Below are 23,060 nucleotides of genomic sequence, written 5' to 3' on the forward strand. Positions count from 1 at the left end.
CCAAAAATTTCTGTTTTAAATGTGTTGTGATCCTTTTCAATGTATATAGTCCTGACGAAGAGGGCAATCCAGTCCTCGAAACACGTAGACTACCTGTAAATAAAGATTATTCTTCATCATCAACATCGCTCCTGATGTACCATTCATCTTAGTCCTGGCAGCGCCTTCCATGATCCTGAATTATTTTTCTAGTTATCTACTAAGCCTGCCGTTTGCTCCAGTGCAGCACAGAGGACCACGGCTGAAGCCTAGGACAACCGCTTACTGGTCGGGATTTTAAATAACCAGCCAAGCATTCTACAGTTGTTGTGACTCCTCACAACACCATTTGGTAAGCAAATTAGTTTTTTTTAACCACTGTTAAATAACTGATAACGCACATGTAGTGCCCTATTCTTCCTGTTTGTATTTTTACATAGATCTAAAAGATAGAAGAATGAGGCAGCACTCCAGGTTCAGGTGAACAGGGTGTTAGACCCCATTTATTCCTCAGGCAAGTGTGTACACCAGTTCTGCCTCGTTCTTTTGGATTATCTAGTGGACCCCCCCTCCTGTGTCCCTGAGAAATTGCACAGAACCTGAAAAATGAGGCAGCGCTGTAATGCAGGTAAGAGGGTGATGCCTCATTCTTCAAGCTGAATCCTTGGACTGTCAGCCAACGGTCCTGCTGGGAATGCACCCAATTTTCCTAATTTTCTTACTGCTGTTGTTGCATCTTCTTTTTAGATATAAAGATAAATAGACTGACAAATAGATATAGGATAGATCTGTATGTCGAATTTGGTCACACAGTAGATATGCTCTTAGCTCACTAGGAAATATCCAGAAAGAGTAGAAGAGGAAAATATAATCATTGGTAGAAAACCATGAAAAATGAATTTTCTGCTTAAAAGCCTCCAATCATTTGAGTATTATGAGGCATGAGAATTATTCTCCCCAGGCTGAGACTCCTAACTTTTTCTGTAAATGGATTTCTAAAGTATGCGGCTCCTTCCATTGTTTATGTTCGAAGCACCATAGGTAGAATATTAGATTCAGAGCCAGGAGGAAATGCATACACAATTTCTTAGAGTTTATAAGTGTAGTGGTACTTACCTCCAGTTGCCACTGTGATTTCACGTAGAAAATGGCCATAGAATGGAAAATCAAAAGACAGGTTCACTCTCTGTAAGGGACAAGCATAGGAAAAGAACAGTCATTTTTTCTTGTGTGTGAAAAGAAATACTGAATTAAAGTTTCATTACACTTCATATACGACTTCAGTTTAGCTTATAATAAAATCTACTTTCAAGAAGTTGCCATGGAAACAAAGCAGCCAATGTAACAGAAAGAGAATTTCTGTAAAAGGAAATACTTAGCATACCCTAAACAGATTTTATTCCTTTCATCAAAATAGTCTAACCTTTATGTCGGAAAAAAGCAAATTCACTCTCGTTGCACATTGTCATCTTAAAAATGTTGCCTTTCAAAACATCCGACAGAATATGGAAGGGTCCGCACAAACATTCTAACTTGTAGCATGTTACCAAGGTCAGACGAGTGGTCCTGTAGGTAGGGTAGGTGGCCGCCTGTGATGCTATTACTGAGTGGGTGCAAATTATGGATTATAAAAAATAAAAATTATATATACACTATATTAATAAAAGTATGGAGACACTTTTTAATAATTAAATTCATGGGTTTCATTCAGTCCCACTGGCACAGGTGTATTATAGACATTTGTGAATGAATAGGTTGCTTTAAAGAGTTCACTGAATTCCAGTGTGGTCCTGCAATAGGATGCTGCAAGTCACTTCCTGAAATTTCTTCCCTCTGGATATTCCACCATCAGCTGTTAGTGGTATTATTGCAAGGTAGAAGCGTTCAAGGGACCACAGCAACTGAGCCACAACGTGGAGACCCATAAAGAGCAGGTGGCCGAGTGCTAAGGTGCATAGTGCATAAAAGTCACCAATGCTCTGCTGACTCAATACCGTCAGAGTCCAAACCCCCTCCTGCCATTAACATCAACACAAAAATTGTGATGTGCTGGGAGCTTCATGGTGTGGGTTTCCATGAGCAAGCAGCTGCAAGCAAGCCTTAGATGATCAAGAACCAAGCCAAGCTTTAGGTGGAGTGGTGAAAATCAGTTATTGCACTCTGGAGCAGTAGTAATAAGTTAGGTGTGGAAGAACTAGACTGGCCTCACAGATCCCTGACCTCAATCTTATCCAACAACTTGGGAAGAAGTAGAATGAAGATCGTAAGCCAGGTCTTCACTTCCAAAATCAACGTCCGTCACAAATGCTCTTCTGGATGATTGCACAAAAATTCACACAAACATACTCCAAAATCTTGTAGAAAGCCTTCCCAGAAGAGTGGAAGATGTGTTAGCTGCAAAGGGAGAACTAGACTGGTCTCACAGATCCCTGACCTCAATCTTATCCAACAACTTGGGAAGAACTAGAATGAAGATAGCAAGCCAGGTCTTCACTTCCAAAATCAACATCTGTCACAAATGCTCTTCTGGATGATTGCAAAACAATTCCCACAAACATACAGCAAAATCTTGAAGACAGCCTTCCCAGAAGAGTGGAAGATGTGTTGCAAAGGGAGAACCAGCTCGATATTAATACCTATGGATTTAGAATGGGATGTCGTAAAATCTCCTGTAGGTGGAATGTCTACTTTTCTGAATACTTTTGTCCAATATATATTATATATAAGAGAGGTGGATGGAGCTGGGGAGAAGTTGCATTAACTGGCAGACCTACTACAGATGTCAGAGTATCTATCACTTTTGACAAAAAAAATCCTTGGTGGATCTTTTTGTGGAGTTTTACTTTGGCATTTTTTGGACACAGTTTATCTTACCACTAGCATTTTCCTCATGGTGTTTTTTTACCCCTATAGAAAGGGGCTGTCAAAATGCTTGAACAAACACCAAAAAGCTACAGCATGCTGTATTTCTGAAGAGAAGTGAGAAAATAAAAGACACCACCTAATGAACAAAAATGCCAGTAGCAAAATAACGATTGTGTGTCCTGTGTTTATTATTTCCTATCAATCTTCAGCTAATACAGTCCTGATCAAAAGTTTAAGATCACTTGAAAAATGGCAAAAAATCATATTTAGCATGGCTGGATCTTAACAAGGTTCCAAGTAGAGCTTGAACATGCAACAAGAAGAAATGGGAGTGAGACAAAACATTTTTTGAGCATTCAATTAATTGAAAATAACGATTAAACTGAAACAGGCTGTTTTTCAGCTGATCCAAATTTTAGGACCACATGCCTTTAAAAGGCCAAATCTGTGCAAAGATGTGGATTCATTGTCATTTTCTGTCAGGTAGTCACACGTTGTGATGACAAAGGCAAAAAAACTCTCCCTTTTTTAACGTGGTCGGGTTGTTGAACTGCATAAGCAGGGTCTCTCACAGCGCGCCATCGCTGCTGAGGTGGGACGCAGTAAGACAGTCATTTGGAATTTCTTAAATGATCCTGAGGGTTATGGAACAAAAAAGTCAAGTGGAAGACCCAAATAAAATTTTATCAGCACTGAGCCGGAGGATCCAATTGGCTGTCCGTCAAGACACTGGACGATCCTCGACACAAATTAAGGCCCTTACTGGTGCTGACTGCAGACCCATAACCATCAGACGGCATCTGAGACTGAAGGGCTTCAAAAACAAACAACTTCTTCAAAGACCTCATCTCCTTGAACACCACAGAACTGCTCGTTTGGACTTTGCAAGAGAGCACCAAACATGGGACATTCAAAGGTGGAAGAAAGTTTTATTCTCTGATGAGTGGTCCTGATGGTTTCCAACGTTACTGGCATGACAAGCAGATCCCACCTGAGATGTTTTCTACGCGCCACAGTGGAGGGGGCGCCATAATGGTCTGGGGTGCTTTTTCCTTCAGTGGAACAATGGAGCTTCAGGAAGTGCAGGGGCGTCAAACGGCCGCTGGCTATGTCCAGATGTTGCAGAGAGCATTCCTCATGACTGAGGTCCCTCGTCTGTGTGGTAACGACTGGGTTTTTCAACAGGACAACGCTACAGTACACAATGCCCGCAGGACAAGGGACTTCTTCCAGGAGAATAACATCACTCTTTTGGCCCATCCTGCGTGTTCCCCTGATCTAAATCCAATTGAGAACCTTTGGGGATGGATGGCAAGGGAAGTTTACAAAAATGGACAACAGTTCCAGACAGTAGATGGCCTTCGTGCGGCCGTCTTCACCACTTGGAGAAATGTTCCCACTCACCTTATGGAAACGCTTGCATCAACGAATTTTGGAAGTGATAAACAATAACGGCGGAGCTACTCATTACTGAGTTCATGTTTGGAAGTTGGATTTCTGTTTTGGGGGGGGTTTAGTTTTTTTTTTGAGGTGTGGTCCTAAACTTTTGATCAGCTGAAAAACAGCCTGTTTCAGTTTATTCGTTGTTTTCATTAAATTGAATGCTCAAAAAATGTTTTGTCTCACTCCCATTTCTTCTTGTTGCATGTTCAAGCTCTACTTGGAACCTTGTTAAGATCCAGCCATGCTAAATATGATTTTTTGCCATTTTTCAAGTGGTCTTAAACTTTTGATCAGGACTGTATCTGAAGCTGGCATTTAAAAAAAAAAAACACTGCAATATAATGCTGTCTCAAAAAACACCATTAAAAGCGCTAAAGTGCAGAAAAACACCAGTAAAAAAATAACTATGTGTGAACCCAACCTTAGAACAGAAACCAGAGAATTCTCATTTAAAAAATTAAAAAACGCCTTACCTTGCAAGAAACAAATATTCCTGTCTCTAGTTATATAAACACAAAGGGGTTGTTTTGGAATGGGAAAAAGATTGTGCATCTTCTCCAGGGCAGCAACACTCCTAATATGCTTTTATCTGGTATTGCAATAAAAAATTTAGGGGTGAGTTACAATACCATATAAACATGTGTCATTGTTTCTGGGGAGATGCCAGGAAAGTCCAACTCAGCCAATCATCGGCCTTAGGCATCATGCACACGACAGTTGTTGTGTTCCGTGTCCGTTGTTCCATTTTTCGTGATTTTCTGCAGACCCATTGACTTTCAATGGGTCCGTTGAAAACTCGGCTAATGCACCGTTTGTCATCCGCGTCCGTGATCCGTGGTTCCAGTCCGTCAAAAAAAATCTAACCTGTCCTATTTTTTTCATGGAAAATGGTTCACGGACCTATTCAAGTCAACGGAATGAAAAAACGCGGAGGCACACAAGATTTTCATCCGCGTCCGCGTCCATTTTTTTCCTATCATTTGCATGGCAAACTTGACAGACTTTTTTTTATTTTCCTTCATGTCTGGTGACACAAGGAAGACACACGGAAACAAAAACAAAAACGGATCACGGAACAACGGAACCCCATTTTGCGGAACGGAACAGAACAACGGTCGTGTGCATGAGGCCTTAGTGGTGACCCGCCTCAACCAGGGATTGGCTGAACAGGTCTTTGCTGGCATTTCCAGAGCATAGAAATGAGATAAGAAGTGGAGAGAGAGCAGCAGGGACCAGGGCAGAATGTGAATGGCAGTGGAAGAGGATCGGTGTAGGTGAGTAAAGAATCTTTGTTATTTTTTAACTTATTATGTCCTTTTTTTTTATATCTTCCGGGGTCACCTATTTACAGAGGTGTGGTAACCTATCCTGACATGTCTGTTTAAGTAACTACTTACATCCCCTGTGTCAGGGATGCCCGACATCTGTTGAAAAACTACAACTCCCAGCATTCCCAGACAGTCTACAGCTATAAGCCTACAGCAGGGCACGGTGAGAGTTGTAGTTTTACAATAGCTGGAGGGCCCCAGGTTGGGCATCCCTACCCTATGTAATAACAATTCTGGAGCATCTATACTTATTATTATACTGTGCCATTTCTTTATTATCTCTGTTAGATGTTATGAATGAATTACTAGCAGTTTGCAGTGAAGGTGCAGATGGGAGTTACCAGTTGGGGGTGTGTCCGTGCACAGTATGACACTGGCAGCACCGATTGGATAAGGTTAGACTGTGCAGGTACACACCCCCAATTGGTAACTCCCATCTGGACATTTATAACCTGTAGAAGGAATAATAAACACGTTACATCATAGAGTTATAAGAATAGATGCTCCAGAACGGTTATTGCATGGGGAATGCAAGTAGAACTAAAACAGAAATGTCAGGAGAGGCGACAGCTCCTCTTTATGGCTGAATGGCATTACTCACAAGTTGCACTATAATGGCAATATTATTGCAACTTTCCAATGGGGGAACAAGTCTCAATTCTGGTGAGATTTGTGTGGTCAAAAAACACTGAAATATCAACACAGGTAACGGCAATAATATTCATTTTCTGAGAATCAAGGGTAATGCAGGGAAGAAAAACTAGATCATGCTAACAAATATGCAAGTAACAGATAAAGGAACATGGAGGTAAAAAAATACATTTTTGAAGGTTTATATAAAGAGCGGCTGATCATGTGACTCCCCAGCTGTTCACCATGTTCATTTACAATGTTATAACCCAACAGATGTTACACTTCCTATTCCAGGAGACTTATAAATCACACACTTCTACAATTCTGACAGCAAGTAACATTCATTTTTGGAGCAGACAAGAAGAAATGTTTAAATTAATTACTTCAGAACAATATTTTATGCAATGCGCCAAACACTCACTCACAGTTAACCTTTTTGCTGCCAGGTGTTTATTATCTAAATACACACAAACAGAACTTGAATTATAAAATATTGAACCTTTAAATGCCACCAACCCCATAAATTTGGTGGACAACTGGTACATTTTGAAAATGATACCCAACACTATACATTTATGGAAGCCTTCAAACAATTTTGAATTAAAACATAATATTTTGTAAAAAGAAAATCATAACAATCATAAAAGTGCACAAATCCATGTTTGATATATTCCCCAAATAAATTAAAAATGTTCATACAGTACAGACCAAAAGTTTTGACACACCTTCTCATTCAAAGAGTTTTCTTTATTTTCATGACTATGAAAATTGTAGATTCACACTGAAGGCATCAAAACTATGAATTAACACATGGGGAATTATATACATAACAAACAAGTGTGAAACAACTGAAAATATGTCATATTCTAGGTTCTTCAAAGTAGCCACCTTTTGCTTTGATTACTGCTTTGCACACTCTTGGCATTCTCTTGATGAGCTTCAAGAGGTAGTCCCCTGAAATGGTTTTCACTTCACAGGTGTGCCCGGTCAGGTTTAATAAGTGGGATTTCTTGCCTTATAAATGGGGTTGGGACCATCAGTTGCTGTTGAGGAGAAGTCAGGTGGATACACAGCTGATAGTCCTACTGAATAGACTGTTAGAATTTGTATTATGGCAAGAAAAAAGCAGCTAAGTAAAGAAAAACGAGTGGCCATCATTACTTTAAGAAATGAAGGTCAGTCAGTCAGCCGAAAAATTGGGAAAACTTTGAAAGTAAGGGCTATTTGACCATGAAGGAGAGTGATGGGGTGCTGCACCAGATGACCTGGCCTCCACAGTCACCGGACCTGAAACCAATCGAGAAGGTTTGGGGTGAGCTGGACCGCAGAGTGAAGGCAAAAGGACCAACAAGTGCTAAGCATCTGTGGGAACTCCTTCAAGACTGTTGGAAGACCATTTCAGGGGACTACCTCTTGAAGCTCATCAAGAGAATGCCAAGAGTGTGCAAAGCAGTAATCAAAGCAAAAGGTGGCTACTTTGAAGAACCTAGAATATGACATATTTTCTGTTGTTTCACACTTGTTTGTTATGAATATAATTCCACATGTGTTAATTCATAGTTTTGATGCCTTCAGTGTGAATCTACAATTTTCATAGTCATGAAAATAAAGAAAACTCTTTAAATGAGAAGGTGTGTCCAAACTTTTGGTCTGTACTGTATATTCAGAACATATAGTAGTACTATCTCATTTATATGGGGAAGGGGGGGTGATAACATGAAAAAAAAAATCATACCCCTGGGGTTACTAGAATGCTGAAAATAACTTAAATACTTATATAGAAGTATGCCTACACTCCCCCAATGTCACGTAAAGTGTACCATATATGCTAAAATAATATAGCGATACAGTGTACAAATAGCACTGCCCTAGTAAATGTAGTTCAGCCCTGTACAGCTGCCTTCCTGGCAATGGACAAAATTATCTAGCTGCCTTCCTACAGGTTCAGCCATGTGAGGAATCAGTAGTACATGCATTAGAATGGTGCTCCCCTCAGTATGACAAGTGACGTTTACTGTGTCACTGCACAGGTCAAGCACCCTTAAAGACGACCTTGACATGTGCAGAGGTCATTGTGCAGGGAGGGGGAGAATAACAAAGCTGCTCCCATCACCTATTATCAATGATGTGTTATATATCTCTACCAGGGAGTAATAATTTCCTTAGGTGTCCACAAGGTTACCCAGTACTTGCCCCCAGTAGGACTGATAATTCTACCTAATATCTTTAGAGTGTATACAAATTGTAGGGCACAGATGGAAGAGAGTAACACATCACTGCAGGATCACTCTACACACAGTGTTTGAAGTAAATAACTTTGGAAACACATGGGTCTGCATGGAAGCTGTATACCCACTACAGAAGGATACGTTCGGGTGTGGGAGGAAAACACCACATTGAACATAGGAGGGAAAGGTGTGAGGTAATAAAGCCTGGAAACTAGGGAAAGGAGATGGACACCTCCTAGTAAAATCCTAATCAAAGTCCTGACTAACTTCCAGTATGAACAGATCCCAGAGGTAGGTGAGTTCATACACAAGAATACCTAGTGTCCTAACTCACCCTATAGGACCCTAGTACTAATGTCAGGACTGAGACAACCTGTTCCTCCAAAAGTTAGGACGAACAGAAGTCTCCCTCAGGCCTTAATACAAATGACAGGGAAATGCAACACACAAAATAACCCAAACAAAATACAAAAGAGAAAGAAAACACTAAAACTTCAAGTGGCTATGGCAGCACCAAGAACTCTCCACAACTCCAACAGAAGCTATAAACCGCATAGCATTGTGGGAGAAACAACAATAACTAGAGAAGGTTAAATGACCATAATAGCAACACCTGGGGAAAGAAGGTGAGGCAAGCACCATAAACAACATAGAAGTCATTTGATCCAAACGGAAAACATGTCAGATCAAACCACGTGTTGCCCGTCTCACCGATCTCCTGCCACCTGTCGCGGGAACATCCGTGACAATACCCTAAGGGAATTTTTTTACTATCCAGTGAGTATTGTGGGAGAATTTACTGTGTGCGGGAAAGATTCTGAATGGTCTTTACAACTTATTATTACTCAACGTAGGCAGATCATTTATGGAACAGACACAATTAATTCCAAAGTTATAGCTTATAAATATTTTAAAAGGCTAAAAAGGCAACAAAATGTAACAATTTAATAAAAAAGAAACCATAAAATGTCTTGGAAAGATTTGTGATAGAAAAATTCTAAAGCATCTGAGCCTATCAATATTCATCTACTGATGTTGCACATTTCTGATAATAATGAATGGCTCGTTATAAATTTTTTTTTTTAACTTGTGTGAATATTCAGAATTAGTGATGAGCGAAGTATTCAAAAATTCAGTTCGGCTGCTTTGCCGAATTTTACAAAAAAAAATTCACTTTGTCACAAAGAGCATTTCTTTTTAAGTAGTGGGTGCAATGACAGGGAGCGACGTCATTGTAACCCTTGGATGCCGTGTTCATAGCTGATCGCAGCATCTGATATTGATATTACAGTGTAATATAAAAAAATAAATAAATCATACTTACCTCATCCATTTGATCACGAAGAGCTGGCCGCCCCATATTGATTGAAAATCTGGTGCAAAATCTCATGTGGCTCATGAAGACATCATCATGTTGGCATTCGTGGTGACGTCATACATCATAGCACATGGGATTTCATGCAAGATCTTCAATAAAGATTGTCGGGGCTGGCTCTTCGCGCTCAAACAGATGAGGTAAGTATGATATTTTAATTTTTTTACCACCATTCAGGGAAAATCGATTCGTTATCACGGAGCACGAGGAGCTTCGGCTTCGCTCAACACTATTCAGAATATTGGAATGGCCCATCAATGCACTAGGCGTAGCCACTGATGGGCCCGCCGTTCTGCACTTACAATAACAAGTATGCGCACACACGGTGTGGCCAGCCTGCGGTAAGTGCATGCATATTACTGATAACTACCTGGTTGCTCCTGTATGTACAACCTAAACCATGGCAAGTGCAGGTGTAGCCCAGGAACTAGCTGTAATCCCCATGTGGTTACGGCAGCCTGGCTCCACCATGTACGCCCACCTTACTAATACTAAGATTACAATGCAATTAAAGAGGTTGTCCGGTCCCAAAATCAAAATTATATTTATGTGTTCCTAACACCCCTCACCATGCATACATATTCTCCCAATACCTGTTTTTCATGTCTAAGCTTTCCTTTTCCCTGGAAGACATAAGATTATCCTGGCAGATCTGTTTACTTTCTCCCCTTCTTGTTTTGTTGAATACATAACTTTATTGATACACAATCCTGGCTGCACAGCACAGAGATGAGTCACAGGCTGACCACGCCCCCACGCTGCTCTGCCTGCAGCAGCTACTCCATCTATATAACTCCTCATCACTGACCATCCACAGGCTCTGCCCTCACATGTGTATCTAATCCTATCCTGTGTGATACTGCCTGCTGAGCTGTGTATCTAATCCTATCCTGTGTGATACTGCCTGCTGAGCTGTGTATCTAATCCTATCCTGTGTGATACAGCCTGCTGAGCTGTGTATCTAATCCTATCACTGACCGTCTGCAGGCTCTTCCCTCACCATCTCCAGAGTGTTAAAAACAGCTTGAATCAGCAAGCGTATCCAATCACATCTGAATCTAATCCTATCCTGTGTGATACAGCCGGCTGAACGGTGTATCTAATCCCATCACTGACCGCCCACAGGCTCTTCCCTCACTATCTCCAGAGTGTGCACATGACCGTATCCATTTAGCGATCCACATTTTTTGCATTCCCACTGAGTTCCATGGATTTGAGGTCCTCATTATGAGGACCAGAATAGGACATGTTCTGTCTTTACTGGAACTGACATACGGATTTAAAAAGCACACTGATGATGTCCATGTGCTTCCCACATCCGTATGTCAGTTCTGCGAAAGATAGAACATGTCCTATTCTGGTCCTCATAATGCAGATCTAAAACCCATAGACCTTAATGGGACTGCAAAAAAATGTAAATCACACACGGACAGTAACCTTATTTAGTAGATCCGTGACTTGCATACCGCAAAATAGATACGGTTCTGTGCACGAGCCCTATCACTTATACTCAGCGCCCATAACAGTGACATCCACAGTGCCCCCATAACAGTGACATCCACAGTGCCCCCATAACAGTGGCATCCACAGTGCCCCCATAACAGTGACATCCGCAGTGCCCCCATAACAGTGACATCCACAGTGCCCCCATAACAGTGACATCCACATTGCTCCCATAACAGCGACATTCACAGTGCCCCCATAACAGTGACGTCCACAGTGCCCCTATAAAAATGACATCCACAGTGCCCCCATAACAGTCCCTGCACTTAGCTAAGAAGGGACTGCTGTCCAGTTGTGGGCCATCACTTAGGACGGATCAAGTCGGTACCTTTTATCTTTTTAAGTAAAGTAAAGTAAAGGACAAGCCCTTTAAAGGATATAGTCTTATAAACTGTTAAGACTAAATATTGACAAAGACAATGATATGGCTGCCTTTTTGTAAGCAAGTTGGAACAAATATTTTTTGTCACACATTATGGCTACCTTTAGTCTTAGTGGGTCACAGCAGTTTCCATTTCTTCCATTATCTGCTCTTCTTGAAATCCATTAACCAGGCAATTAGACACAGCTTGCCTTTTAGAAACTGTGACTATTCTAGGTTCCATTAAGTTTATTTTTGTACATTAAATCTACGCATCGGACTGGTATTTCATTTTCCGGTGCAGAAAGCAAAATTTTTATACTCTTTGTACTGAATAAGTGTTAATGGAATCTAAGGAACCTACTGCTAATACGTGGAAACTATATTCTTCATAGTGTAATGTGTAACAATTATACCGGATAATACATGGGGCATTGATTGCAGCACTTTTAGGAAAATCATTATCGTACCCAATTAGCAAATTTCATAAGGGGGTGGTAGAAGTAAGTTGGTAATGGTGGAATTGCACCAGTAGTATATATACAATTATAGCGTATTTAAGTTACTAATAACTGAGATAGAAAGCATGATCTGAGTTTTCGTATTTTCCTAGCAACATCTAATGTGATTTCTATAATTGCGTAGTTACAATTCCAATAACCGTGACATGCCAACAAGTCTGCATTGCTATTATTATCCAATCTACTGACAACATGCAATACAGTAGGAGATAAGCAGATTGATATACTAATTCAAGTGAAAAGATTCAGTATAACTTGTCATTTATCACTGCTCTTTATTTGCTTAGGAGCAGAGATTAGTGAATTTCTTGATCGGATTCTAACAAATCGGTCAAAATATTAAATTAGGGTCGAAATCAATTTACCCGCATCAAAAGTGCTTTAAATTGGCTTGAAAATTTATGTATGACACTCTGAGGTCATCCATGACTCATATTTCTTCTCGCTTGCCTCTTTTTTATTTTCAAATTGTCTCTCTCCTTCCCTTTTAAGCTCTTTACCACAAAAACAGCAATAGTACAAAAATGATAGTGACACTGACATATATAGCTATGAGTAAATGCATGGTTGATAGTGTTAACAAAGATACTGCACTGTTGGATTTGTGCTTTTTTTTAATTTAAAAATATGTTCCAAAACTTGTCCATTGGGGGGGGGGGCAGATGAATGCCGTTTCTATACACAAACAGTGGTATTGTAAAAAATAGTGGCTTGTTCTGAACAAGTTATCCAAAAGGGAGCAATTGGGCGTCCCCTGGCTGCAACCACACTATACACAAGTATTGACACATGATGATACGTTCTATCACATCAGTGGCTGGGCTCACAATGGAGGCTGTGCTTCAGTGCCAGCACAGAGCCTGATATACCATACAATATGAAAATACATTGTGGGCAAGCCCTCCATCTGGAGTCCCACCCAGGGACATGTGATACTCAGTTTCATCTTCCTGCCCTTTTACATTGCAAGTGTACTGAATTATAAAAGTAAAATGGCAGACACTGTTTTGCATGATTTGTCTGAAGCAATTTGGCGAAACTTAGGGTTCATCTGGAAGAAAATGTTTTTGTGAAATTTGTGATGATTCCCGTTTGTTTAGAAACAATTCACTCACTGATTGGTAGCCTTCCCTATATAACCATACATACAGCAATAGCTGTCAATACATTTTTAGAACTACCCACATAGAAAGAGAAGAAATCAAAAAGTTACAAGTTGCACTGACTCTTTTACCTCAAAAGTATATTTTAATCTGCTCAGCTCTTCCTGCTCTATAACATGCTGCTTACAGATGAGAATGCATGTTCAACATAACATAACAGGCTGCCTATAACTGTGATATTTCTAGCAATAATGTCCATAAAATATAGGTCTCTAACTGTAGTTACAAAAGTATTCAAACATAGTCCCAATCAGAGACTTCATGAGAAATATCGGACAAATATTTAAGCCCCTTTGGGCAACCTCCTGCCCAAATATTTAACCTCTGTGCACTATCCATGGGAATATGTCATGGTCTTACCTTCTTGCTGTTCTCCTTCGTTTGACATGTGCTGGCGGCCATCTTGGTTTCTGGGTTTCTTGTAGCCTTCCACCCTGCGGCTCCTCCTTCCCACTGGGAGGAGCTGGATGCCTAGCTCATATATATAGGAGGTCTGTGGCTTCAGTTCCTTGCTTGGTCCTCCTGTGTTCACATGCTTCTAAGACTGCTGCTGCTTCTGGTTCCTGATCCTGGCTTCGTCTGACTACCCTGCTGGTTCCTGATCCTGGCTTCGTCTGACTACCCTGCTGGTTCCTGATCCTGGCTTCGTCTGACTACCCTTCTGGTTCCTGACCTCTGGCTTCGCAAAGACTCTGCTCGGTTTCACCATCCGTTTGGACTTTTGCTTTACAGCTTTATTTTCAATAAAGCCTTCTTATTTTCTCTTATCTCTTGTTGTACGTCTGGTTCATGGTTCCGTGACATTAGGACCAAGCCATGAATTCTGACGGTACAGGGCCATCCTCGCTACCCACGCTGGTTGCCAGACTTGATCAGCAGGATCACCTGTTGGGTCGGTTCGCTGTGGCGTTGCAAACCCTGCTTGAACGCACGGCTCATTTCGCTCCCGTTGCCGATGGGTCGGTTGTCGCTCCTGGGCTCGCTCCTACTGCCGCTCCGGTTGTTGCGCCAGAGTCTGCCCCGACACCTGTTGTTGCGCCTGCGGTGTTTCGGGGTATGACCGGTTCTGCCCCTCTTCCACAGCGCTTTGGGGGAGAGCCAACTCAGTGCCGAGGTTTCCTTAACCAGGTGGGCATTTATTTCGAGTTGCTGCCACATGCCTTTCCTACTGAGAGATCAAAGGTGGGCTTCTTGATCTCGCTGCTCTCGGACAAGGCCTTGGCCTGGGCCAGCCCTTTATGGGAGAACAACAATCCGGTGGTTGCCGAGTTTTCCGGTTTTGTTGCTTCTCTTCGGAAGGTATTCGTTGTGCCGGCTCGTGCTGCCTCTGCTGCGAAGCTCCTTATGTCCATCAGACAGGGTTCACGATCCGTAGCTGAATACGCCATTGAGTTTCGTACCCTGGCAGCAGAGGTGGGCTGGAATAATGAGGCTCTGGTCGCTGCTTTCTCTCATGGTCTCTCGGATGCCTTGAAGGATGAGGTTGCAGCTAAGGACCTACCAGTTGAGCTCGAGTCTCTTATTTCTTTCCTGATTTTGATTGACACCAGACTCAGGGAGAGACCTTCCTTTAAGGAGAACCTGCGGAGGTCTTCTAACAGATTGGTGCCTACGTTTGCTGTCCCACCCGTGCCTCCCTCTCCTTCCATGCCTCCTGGGGATGACTTGTCTGGGGGTGAACCCATGCAGCTGGGGTTTGCTCGCCTGTCCGAGGGGGAGAGGGCACTCCGGAGACGCGAGGGCCGATGCATGTACTGTGGTCTCGGTGGGCATTTTCGGTTGGCATGTCCGAACCGTCCGGGAAAACGCTCGTACCTGAGATCCTGTCGGGGGCAGATCTTGGGTGGAGTCTCCTCGTCCCCGGTTTCCCGTGTTGACAAACCACTGATCACTGTTGTCCTCTCCTGGGTCGGGGGCTCGGTGACGACCCAGGCGTTGGTGGACTCTGGTGCTGGTGGTTTGTTCATTGATAGTGTGTTCGCTGCCGCCAATTCCATTCCTCTGCAGGCTCGAGGTTCCCCACTGGCTCTTGAGGCGATAGACGGCAGACCCCTTCTGCCGCCACACGTGACTCATGAGACCCTTCCAGTGGGGATAGCCATTGGTGCCGTTCACAGAGAGTCGGTCTGCCTCCAGGTTATTTCGTCTCCACACTACTCGGTGGTCTTGGGGTACCCCTGGCTCCAGAAGCATAATCCGACTTTCGATTGGAGATCGGTCGAGATCCTCTCGTGGTCACCGCAGTGTGGGGCTAGTTGCATCCATGGGCCTGTCAAGTTGCTGTGTACTTCCTCGGACTCTCTGTTGCCTCCTGAATACGAGGAGTACCGGGATGTATTCGATAAGGTGCGCGCGGTTGCCCTACCTCCGCACCGCCCATACGATTGTGCCATAGAGTTACAATCTGGTGCCGTTCCTCCTCGTGGCAAAGTCTATCCACTGTCGGTAGCGGAGAATGAGGCCATGGAGGAGTACGTGAGGGAGGCGCTTTCACGCGGACACATTCGCAAATCTTCGTCCCCGGCAGGGGCTGGATTTTTCTTTGTGAAAAAGAAGGGCGGTGAGTTGAGGCCTTGCATCGATTACAGGGGTCTCAATCGCATCACGATCAAGAACGCTTACCCGATACCCTTGATTTACGAGCTGTTCGATCGCCTTAAAGGGGCCACGGTCTTTACCAAACTCGACCTGAGGGCGGCATATAACCTGGTAAGGATCAAGGCGGGCGATGAGTGGAAGACCGCGTTTAACACCAGGACCGGTCATTATGAATCCTTGGTTATGCCCTTTGGGTTGTGCAATGCGCCCGCAGTCTTTCAGGAATTCATCAACGATGTTTTCCGTGACCTGTTGCAGCAGTGTGTGGTGGTCTATTTGGATGACATCTTGGTATATTCTGAATCCATGGAGGCCCACATTCTGGATGTCAGACGAGTGTTGCAACGGTTACGAGAGAACAAGCTGTTCGGTAAGCTTGAGAAATGCGAATTTCACCGATCCCAGGTAACCTTCTTAGGTTACATCATTTCCGCTGAGGGGTTCTCCATGGATCCTGAGAAGGTTTCGGCTGTCTTACAGTGGCCCCAGCCCAGTGGTCTTCGTTCCCTGCAGCGCTTTTTGGGCTTCGCCAATTATTATCGGAAGTTCATCAGGGACTTTTCCATGCTGGCCAAGCCTCTCACGGATCTGACCAGGAAGGGCAGTAATTCCCAGGTCTGGCCGCTCGAGGCCATCCGAGCTTTTGAGGCCCTAAAGTCCGCCTTTGTGTCGGCTCCGATTCTGTCGCATCCCAACCCTGGGTTGCCCTTTGTCCTCGAGGTGGACGCGTCTGAGACTGGAGTAGGCGCCCTTCTGTCTCAGCGTAGAACACCAGAGGGTCCTCTGCTTCCTTGTGGGTTTTACTCCCGGAAACTGTCTTCCGCGGAGTGCAACTATCAGATTGGTGACAGGGAGTTATTGGCCATCGTGCAGGCCCTTAAAGAATGGAGGCACTTGCTCGAGGGTTCGGTGGTTCCGGTTCTCATCCTGACGGACCACAAGAATCTGACCTACCTTTCTGAGGCCAAGAGATTGACACCACGTCAGGCCAGATGGGCTCTGTTCTTGTCACGTTTTAATTACGTGGTCTCCTACCTACCCGGTTCCAAGAACATCAGGGCGGATGCCTTATCACGGCAGTACTCCGAGCTGTCCAGGGAGGAGTCGATTCCGACTTCGGTCATACCTCCGAATCAGATCCTGGCCGCCATTCGCACCAGCCTGACCTCTCCCCTGGGTGAGCAGATTTTGGCGGCTCAATCTGGTGCTCCCTCTGGGAGACCTAACGGCAGATGTTTTGTGCCTGAGGAGTTGCGCACTCGGTTGTTGCGAACCTACCATAACTCCAAGACCGCGGGGCATCCTGGAAAGAATCAGCTGTCCTGGGCTGTTTCACGTCTGTTCTGGTGGCCTTCCCTACGTTCCGACATCGCCGCATATGTAGCGGCATGCTCCGTTTGTGCCCAGAGTAAGTCCCCTCGGCACCTTCCGTTGGGCCTTCTGCAACCCATAGCCACCGGGGAGCGCCCATGGTCACACCTGGGGATGGATTTCATTGTGGACCTCCCTGCATCCCGAGGCCATACGGTCATTCTCATGATTGTGGATCGGTTTTCCAAAATGTGCCACTGTGTTCCTCTCAAGAAGTTACCCTCTGCACAAGAGTTGGCCACGATTTTTGCCAGGGAGGTCTTCCGGTTGCACGGTTTGCCCAAGGAGATTGTGTCGGATCGGGGGAGTCAGTTTGTGTCCAGGTTCTGGCGCGCCTTTTGCTCCCAGTTGGGGATTCATCTCTCCTTCTCCTCGGCCTACCACCCTCAGTCCAATGGGGCCGCAGAACGATCCAATCAGGCCTTGGAGCAATTCCTTCGTTGCTATGTCTCCGACCACCAAGACAATTGGGTTGACCTCCTGCCTTGGGCTGAGTTTGCCAGGAACACGGCGGTGAACTCTTCCTCTGGGACGTCTCCCTTCATGGCCAATTATGGGTTCCAACCTGCCGTGTTACCGGAGGTATTCTCTCCCCAGGATATTCCGGCTGTGGAGGATCACCTTTCCGTCCTACGTGCTTCTTGGGTACAGATCCAGAAGTCCCTTGAGGTCTCTGCGCAGCGCCAGAGACTCCAGGCTGATCGCAGACGAGCGCCTGCTCCTTCCTACCAGGTCGGAGACCGTGTATGGTTGTCCACCCGCAACCTCAACCTTCGAGTGCCCACTCCCAAGCTGGCGCCTCGCTTTGTTGGTCCCTTCCGAGTGCTTCGCAGGGTAAACCCGGTAGCCTATGCCCTTGCGCTTCCTCCTGGCATGCGGATCTCCAACGTGTTTCATGTCTCCCTGTTGAAGCCACTGGTGTGTAATCGTTTCACTTCCTCGGTTCCTCGGCCTCGTCCGGTCCAAGTGGGCAATCGTGAGGAATATGAGGTGAGCAATATCCTGGACTCACGCCTGGTCCGCGGTCGGTTGCAGTTTTTGGTCCATTGGCGTGGTTATGGTCCAGAGGAGCGTTCCTGGGTTCCCTCCGCAGATGTTCATGCTCCTGCCTTGCTCCGAGCCTTCCACGCACGCTTCCCTCAGAAACCGTTTTGTGCTCCGCGGAGGAGGGGCCCTTGAGGGGGAGGTACTGTCATGGTCTTACCTTCTTGCTGTTCTCCTTCGTTTGACATGTGCTGGCGGCCATCTTGGTTTCTGGGTTTCTTGTAGCCTTCCACCCTGCGGCTCCTCCTTCCCACTGGGAGGAGCTGGATGCCTAGCTCATATATATAGGAGGTCTGTGGCTTCAGTTCCTTGCTTGGTCCTCCTGTGTTCACATGCTTCTAAGACTGCTGCTGCTTCTGGTTCCTGATCCTGGCTTCGTCTGACTACCCTGCTGGTTCCTGATCCTGGCTTCGTCTGACTACCCTGCTGGTTCCTGATCCTGGCTTCGTCTGACTACCCTTCTGGTTCCTGACCTCTGGCTTCGCAAAGACTCTGCTCGGTTTCACCATCCGTTTGGACTTTTGCTTTACAGCTTTATTTTCAATAAAGCCTTCTTATTTTCTCTTATCTCTTGTTGTACGTCTGGTTCATGGTTCCGTGACAGAATACTACTAAAAACAAACAAAAAAGATAAGGAAGGGACCCTTTTTGGATTCAATTGCCTGGACACCTAACGGCAATACCACCTGTAATGCCCTAATGCTGGCCCAGTGGTAACAGAATAGTACTACTGCCCCTTCACCCATACTCCTTTTCTAAAATAAAATAAAATCCTTGAAAAACAGCTCACCCTCATGATATGACTATTTATCACCAACATTTTTCCCATGCTAGGAAACAAGGACCTTTTGTTGACCCTGTATTTCCTTGTCCTTCCCATGTGCCCTCAACTTACCTTTCATCTGAATGGGACTTGCACAAATCCATACATATGCTTCTAAAACAACATCATTTACATGCATGGAACTGAATTTTCTATTCTGCATCAAACTGCCACATCTGAAGTAGTTCTCCAAGGCAGCTAACTGGAACTGAGGCAACCCCAGAGTGGACAATTTAAACTGCCGCTATGGTGAAAAGCTATTTTACTATGAAAACCAGTTGCGGTCCCAGATCGCAGATTTCCCAAATGTGATCTTCTAACCTGTATCTATTTCATATTAGTAGATCATTTTGACTGGATTTATCTTTCAACAATACAGTAGTTTACTAAACAAATTGGGATGTGCCAATTAATAGGCAACCGGTGACAATACAAGAGTTACGGTATAATGAACTTGAATGTACTTACAGCAGCTTGTCGATGAGTATTTGAGAGAATCCCATGAATCTTTACTTTTTCTTTTTCCATATAATCGATATTGACCCATAAATCCCGACTAGCAGAATCCAATGGTCCAAAAATTCTTGACATATAATACTTGTGATCCATATCTTCCTGTAACACAGAAAATATTTATTTTATAAAAGCGTTTTTTGTTATACCAAATTAAACAATATGACAAATATATAAATAAATCTTAATATATTTACCATAACATAATATTAATATATAAATATAATTATATAGATCTAATAAACAAAATGTCCAGCTCACCATGTATCCTTTATCCTCCATGTATGGAACAAACCAGGTAAGTTCTCAAGATATAAACAGCGGAAAAAGGTTCCAGCACTAATGAAAATTCTGTTGCTTTGTCTTTATTTTTGGTAACAAATTACATCATGTAAACACCATCTCACACCCCCGCACATTGACGCGTTTCGAACTATACCGTTCTGAGTCGTAACTGTGTGAACTGCCTGACCCTCGGGTTTAAATAGATCCATTCCCCCTGAAAAGAAGGGGGAGGGGAACCACACCCACAGGGCGAGGCAAAGCACTTACTCTGTCCTGTGCTACACCCATTATCTACATTTGACATCATATTAAAAAACAACACCTATAAATCCCACAAAAATTTGAAATATGAGGTACAAAATGCAAAAACACCTATCTAGGACAAGGTCACATCATAAGATCACTTCATACATTCCAGATCGGAACTTTGATCATGTGCAGGTTTTCATAAGATCACAGATTGTACACTTAATGACATAAATAATACCCATTGTGTTACAATTAATGTAATTTTTTATCGGGAACATTTCAGTGTGTGTCAAATTGTGAATTTTTTTGTAGGTAGGGCATATCTGCATGTTTTACAAGGATGTTCTCCACATTTAGTGAAGCCTAAATATTTTAACCAAGTACCTGATGGTTTATTTGCAGTTCGCGTAAACATGGATGGAGGTAGAACACTGGCCAATGTGCTGGGTCGCCTCGACACTATTCTGCATCCATTTTTCAAGGTATCCATATAGTATGTCATTTTCATACAAAATTGGGAGACATTTTTTAATCGCAAGTTGTATTTGTGTCACCTGGCGACTATATCTCAGGACAAGTGTAGGTTGCTTAGAGGTTATTTCATCTTTTTTCATGGTATTATTTCTTGGAGGTTTGAACAATAATTCTGTTCTAGATTTATTCCTAGCTATGTTCAAACCTCTGGATAACCTCTTTTAGTCAGGCGTGTCCATATCGACTGGGATTCGCTAGAAAAAGCAACACTTGTACTGCAATTTCTGCGTGCACGTATAAATTCTCCAACTGGGATTGCTTTAAGTGTGTGAACAGGATGATGGCTATTGGCTTTTAATATTGTCTTTCCTGAAACTTCTTTGCGGAACGTTTCCGTACAAATAATTTGGTCATGAATCCCCGTCAGTTTCAGGTCCAAAAAGCTAGTAGTGTGTGAATCAAAGTGATGAGAAAATCTTAGATTGTACGGATTATTAGCAGGTCATCGATGTATCTACCATACCAGATTATTTTCAGAGAATATATAAAGTTCTTCCCAATAAGTCATGGTTAAATTCGCCAATGAGGGTGAGAATTTTGCTCCCATAGACACTCCCCTTGTTTGAACAAAAAATTTGTTATCAAACGAAAAATAATTATGTGTCATAAGGAAAGATGTCACCTCCAAGATATAGTCTATAAATTCATTTGAATGTTTACTATACCTGTGGAGGTGATATTCCAACGCAAGGATAGCTACATTGTGGGGAATGGGTACTTGGTTAAAATATTTAGGCTTCACTAAATGTGGAGGACATCCTTGTAAAACATGCAGATATGTCCTACCTACAAAATTTTTCACAATTTGACACACACTGAAATGTTACCGATAAAAAATGACATTAATTGTAACACAATGGGTATTATTTATGTCATTAGGTGTACAATCTGTGATCTTATGTATGTGGGGAGTTCTAGCAGAAAATTCAAAACAAGGTTGCGGGAACATATCAATTATATTTCCAATCCCTCAGCGACGGGTATATCAAATGCAGCAAATCATTTTACTACAGAACATAATCGCAGTTTCAACAGCTTCTGTACGTTTGCGATTGAAAAGGTAGAGGTCCTGCCCAGAGGTGGTAACATGAAGAAAAAGATTTTGCAGCGGGAGGCATATTGGATCTTCAGATTGAATACCAGATACGCTTTTGGTCTCAATCTGAAAAAAGAATTGATGTATTTTTACTAATATTGCTATAATATCATATGCCTAAGCGAATTAACAGCCATTGCGATGTTTTATTAAGTGTTATTAGAAGGTTTCCTATTCAATTAGGTTTTTCTTTCTATTTTATCTTCTCATTTGTTTGCTTTTTATTACACTGTGTTCACATTATGCGATTTTTTTCTAGGCAAAACTGCACTTGATCAAGGTTCCGATCTGGAATGTATGAAGGGATCTTATGATGTGACCTTGTCCTAGATAGGTGTTTTTGTATTTTGTACCTCATATTTCGCATTTTTTTGTGGGATTTATAGGTGTTGTTTTTTAATATGATGTCAAATGTAGCTAAGGGGTGTAGCACAGGACAGAGTAAGTGCTTTGCCGCCTTGCCCTGGGGGTGGTGGTTCCCCTCCCCCTCCTTTTCAGGGGGAATGGATCTATTTAAACCCGAGGGTCAGGCAGTGCAAACAGTTACGACTAAAAACGGTATAGTTCGAAACGCGTCAATGTGCGGGGGTGTGAGATGGTGTCCACATGATGTAATTTGTTACCAAAAATAAAAACAAAGCAACAGAATCTTCAATAGTGCTGGAACTTTTTTCTGCTGTTTATACTGGACACCCCACAGCTCTGTTGCAGTGAACAGAGTTAGTAAGTGCAGTGCTGCTCCCATCAAAGTGAATAGCGGCAGCTTAAATGGTCTACTATGGGGTGGCCTCAGCTTTGGTTTGGAGGACTGCACCATGGATGGAGCTGGGTAGTTCCTGTGATGAGTCCTGACATCAGAGCTACTGCAGAACAGCTGATCACCATAGATGTGGAATGTTGGACAGCAAGGGATGGCCTATGCCGAGGGGATGTTATCAGTTGTAAAGGGCTGGACAAACCCCTTTAAAGTATAAATAGCAACAAAAAATAATTTTATATCAAACATTTTATCATTTATTAAAATTTTCGCCATTGACAACAAATCAGCATCACCTTGTGTATAAAGAATTAGATATTCAGCACATTGACTTTCAGTTGTTGTATTCAAATCTGATCTCTTATCATTTAATTATTTTCTATCATGATCA

At 43.1% G+C, this 23,060-nt stretch overlaps 1 protein-coding gene across 1 annotated transcript in view; it reads right to left on the reverse strand.

Annotated features, from left to right (window-relative positions):
• The window catches only part of PLXDC2 (plexin domain containing 2), a 308,331-nt gene that overhangs the window by 271,066 nt on the left and 14,205 nt on the right, over window positions 1-23,060 (reverse strand). The window contains exons 2-3 of the mRNA XM_040434447.1: window positions 19,704-19,850; window positions 1,096-1,165 (exon numbers count right to left, since the gene is read on the reverse strand). Of these exons, the coding sequence (XP_040290381.1) occupies window positions 1,096-1,165; window positions 19,704-19,844 (211 nt within the window). The 5' untranslated portion in view covers window positions 19,845-19,850. The remainder of the gene's footprint in view (window positions 1-1,095; window positions 1,166-19,703; window positions 19,851-23,060) is intronic.

This window comes from Bufo bufo, chromosome 5, assembly GCF_905171765.1.
Source record: "Bufo bufo chromosome 5, aBufBuf1.1, whole genome shotgun sequence".
NCBI classification, from domain to species: Eukaryota; Metazoa; Chordata; class Amphibia; order Anura; family Bufonidae; genus Bufo; species Bufo bufo.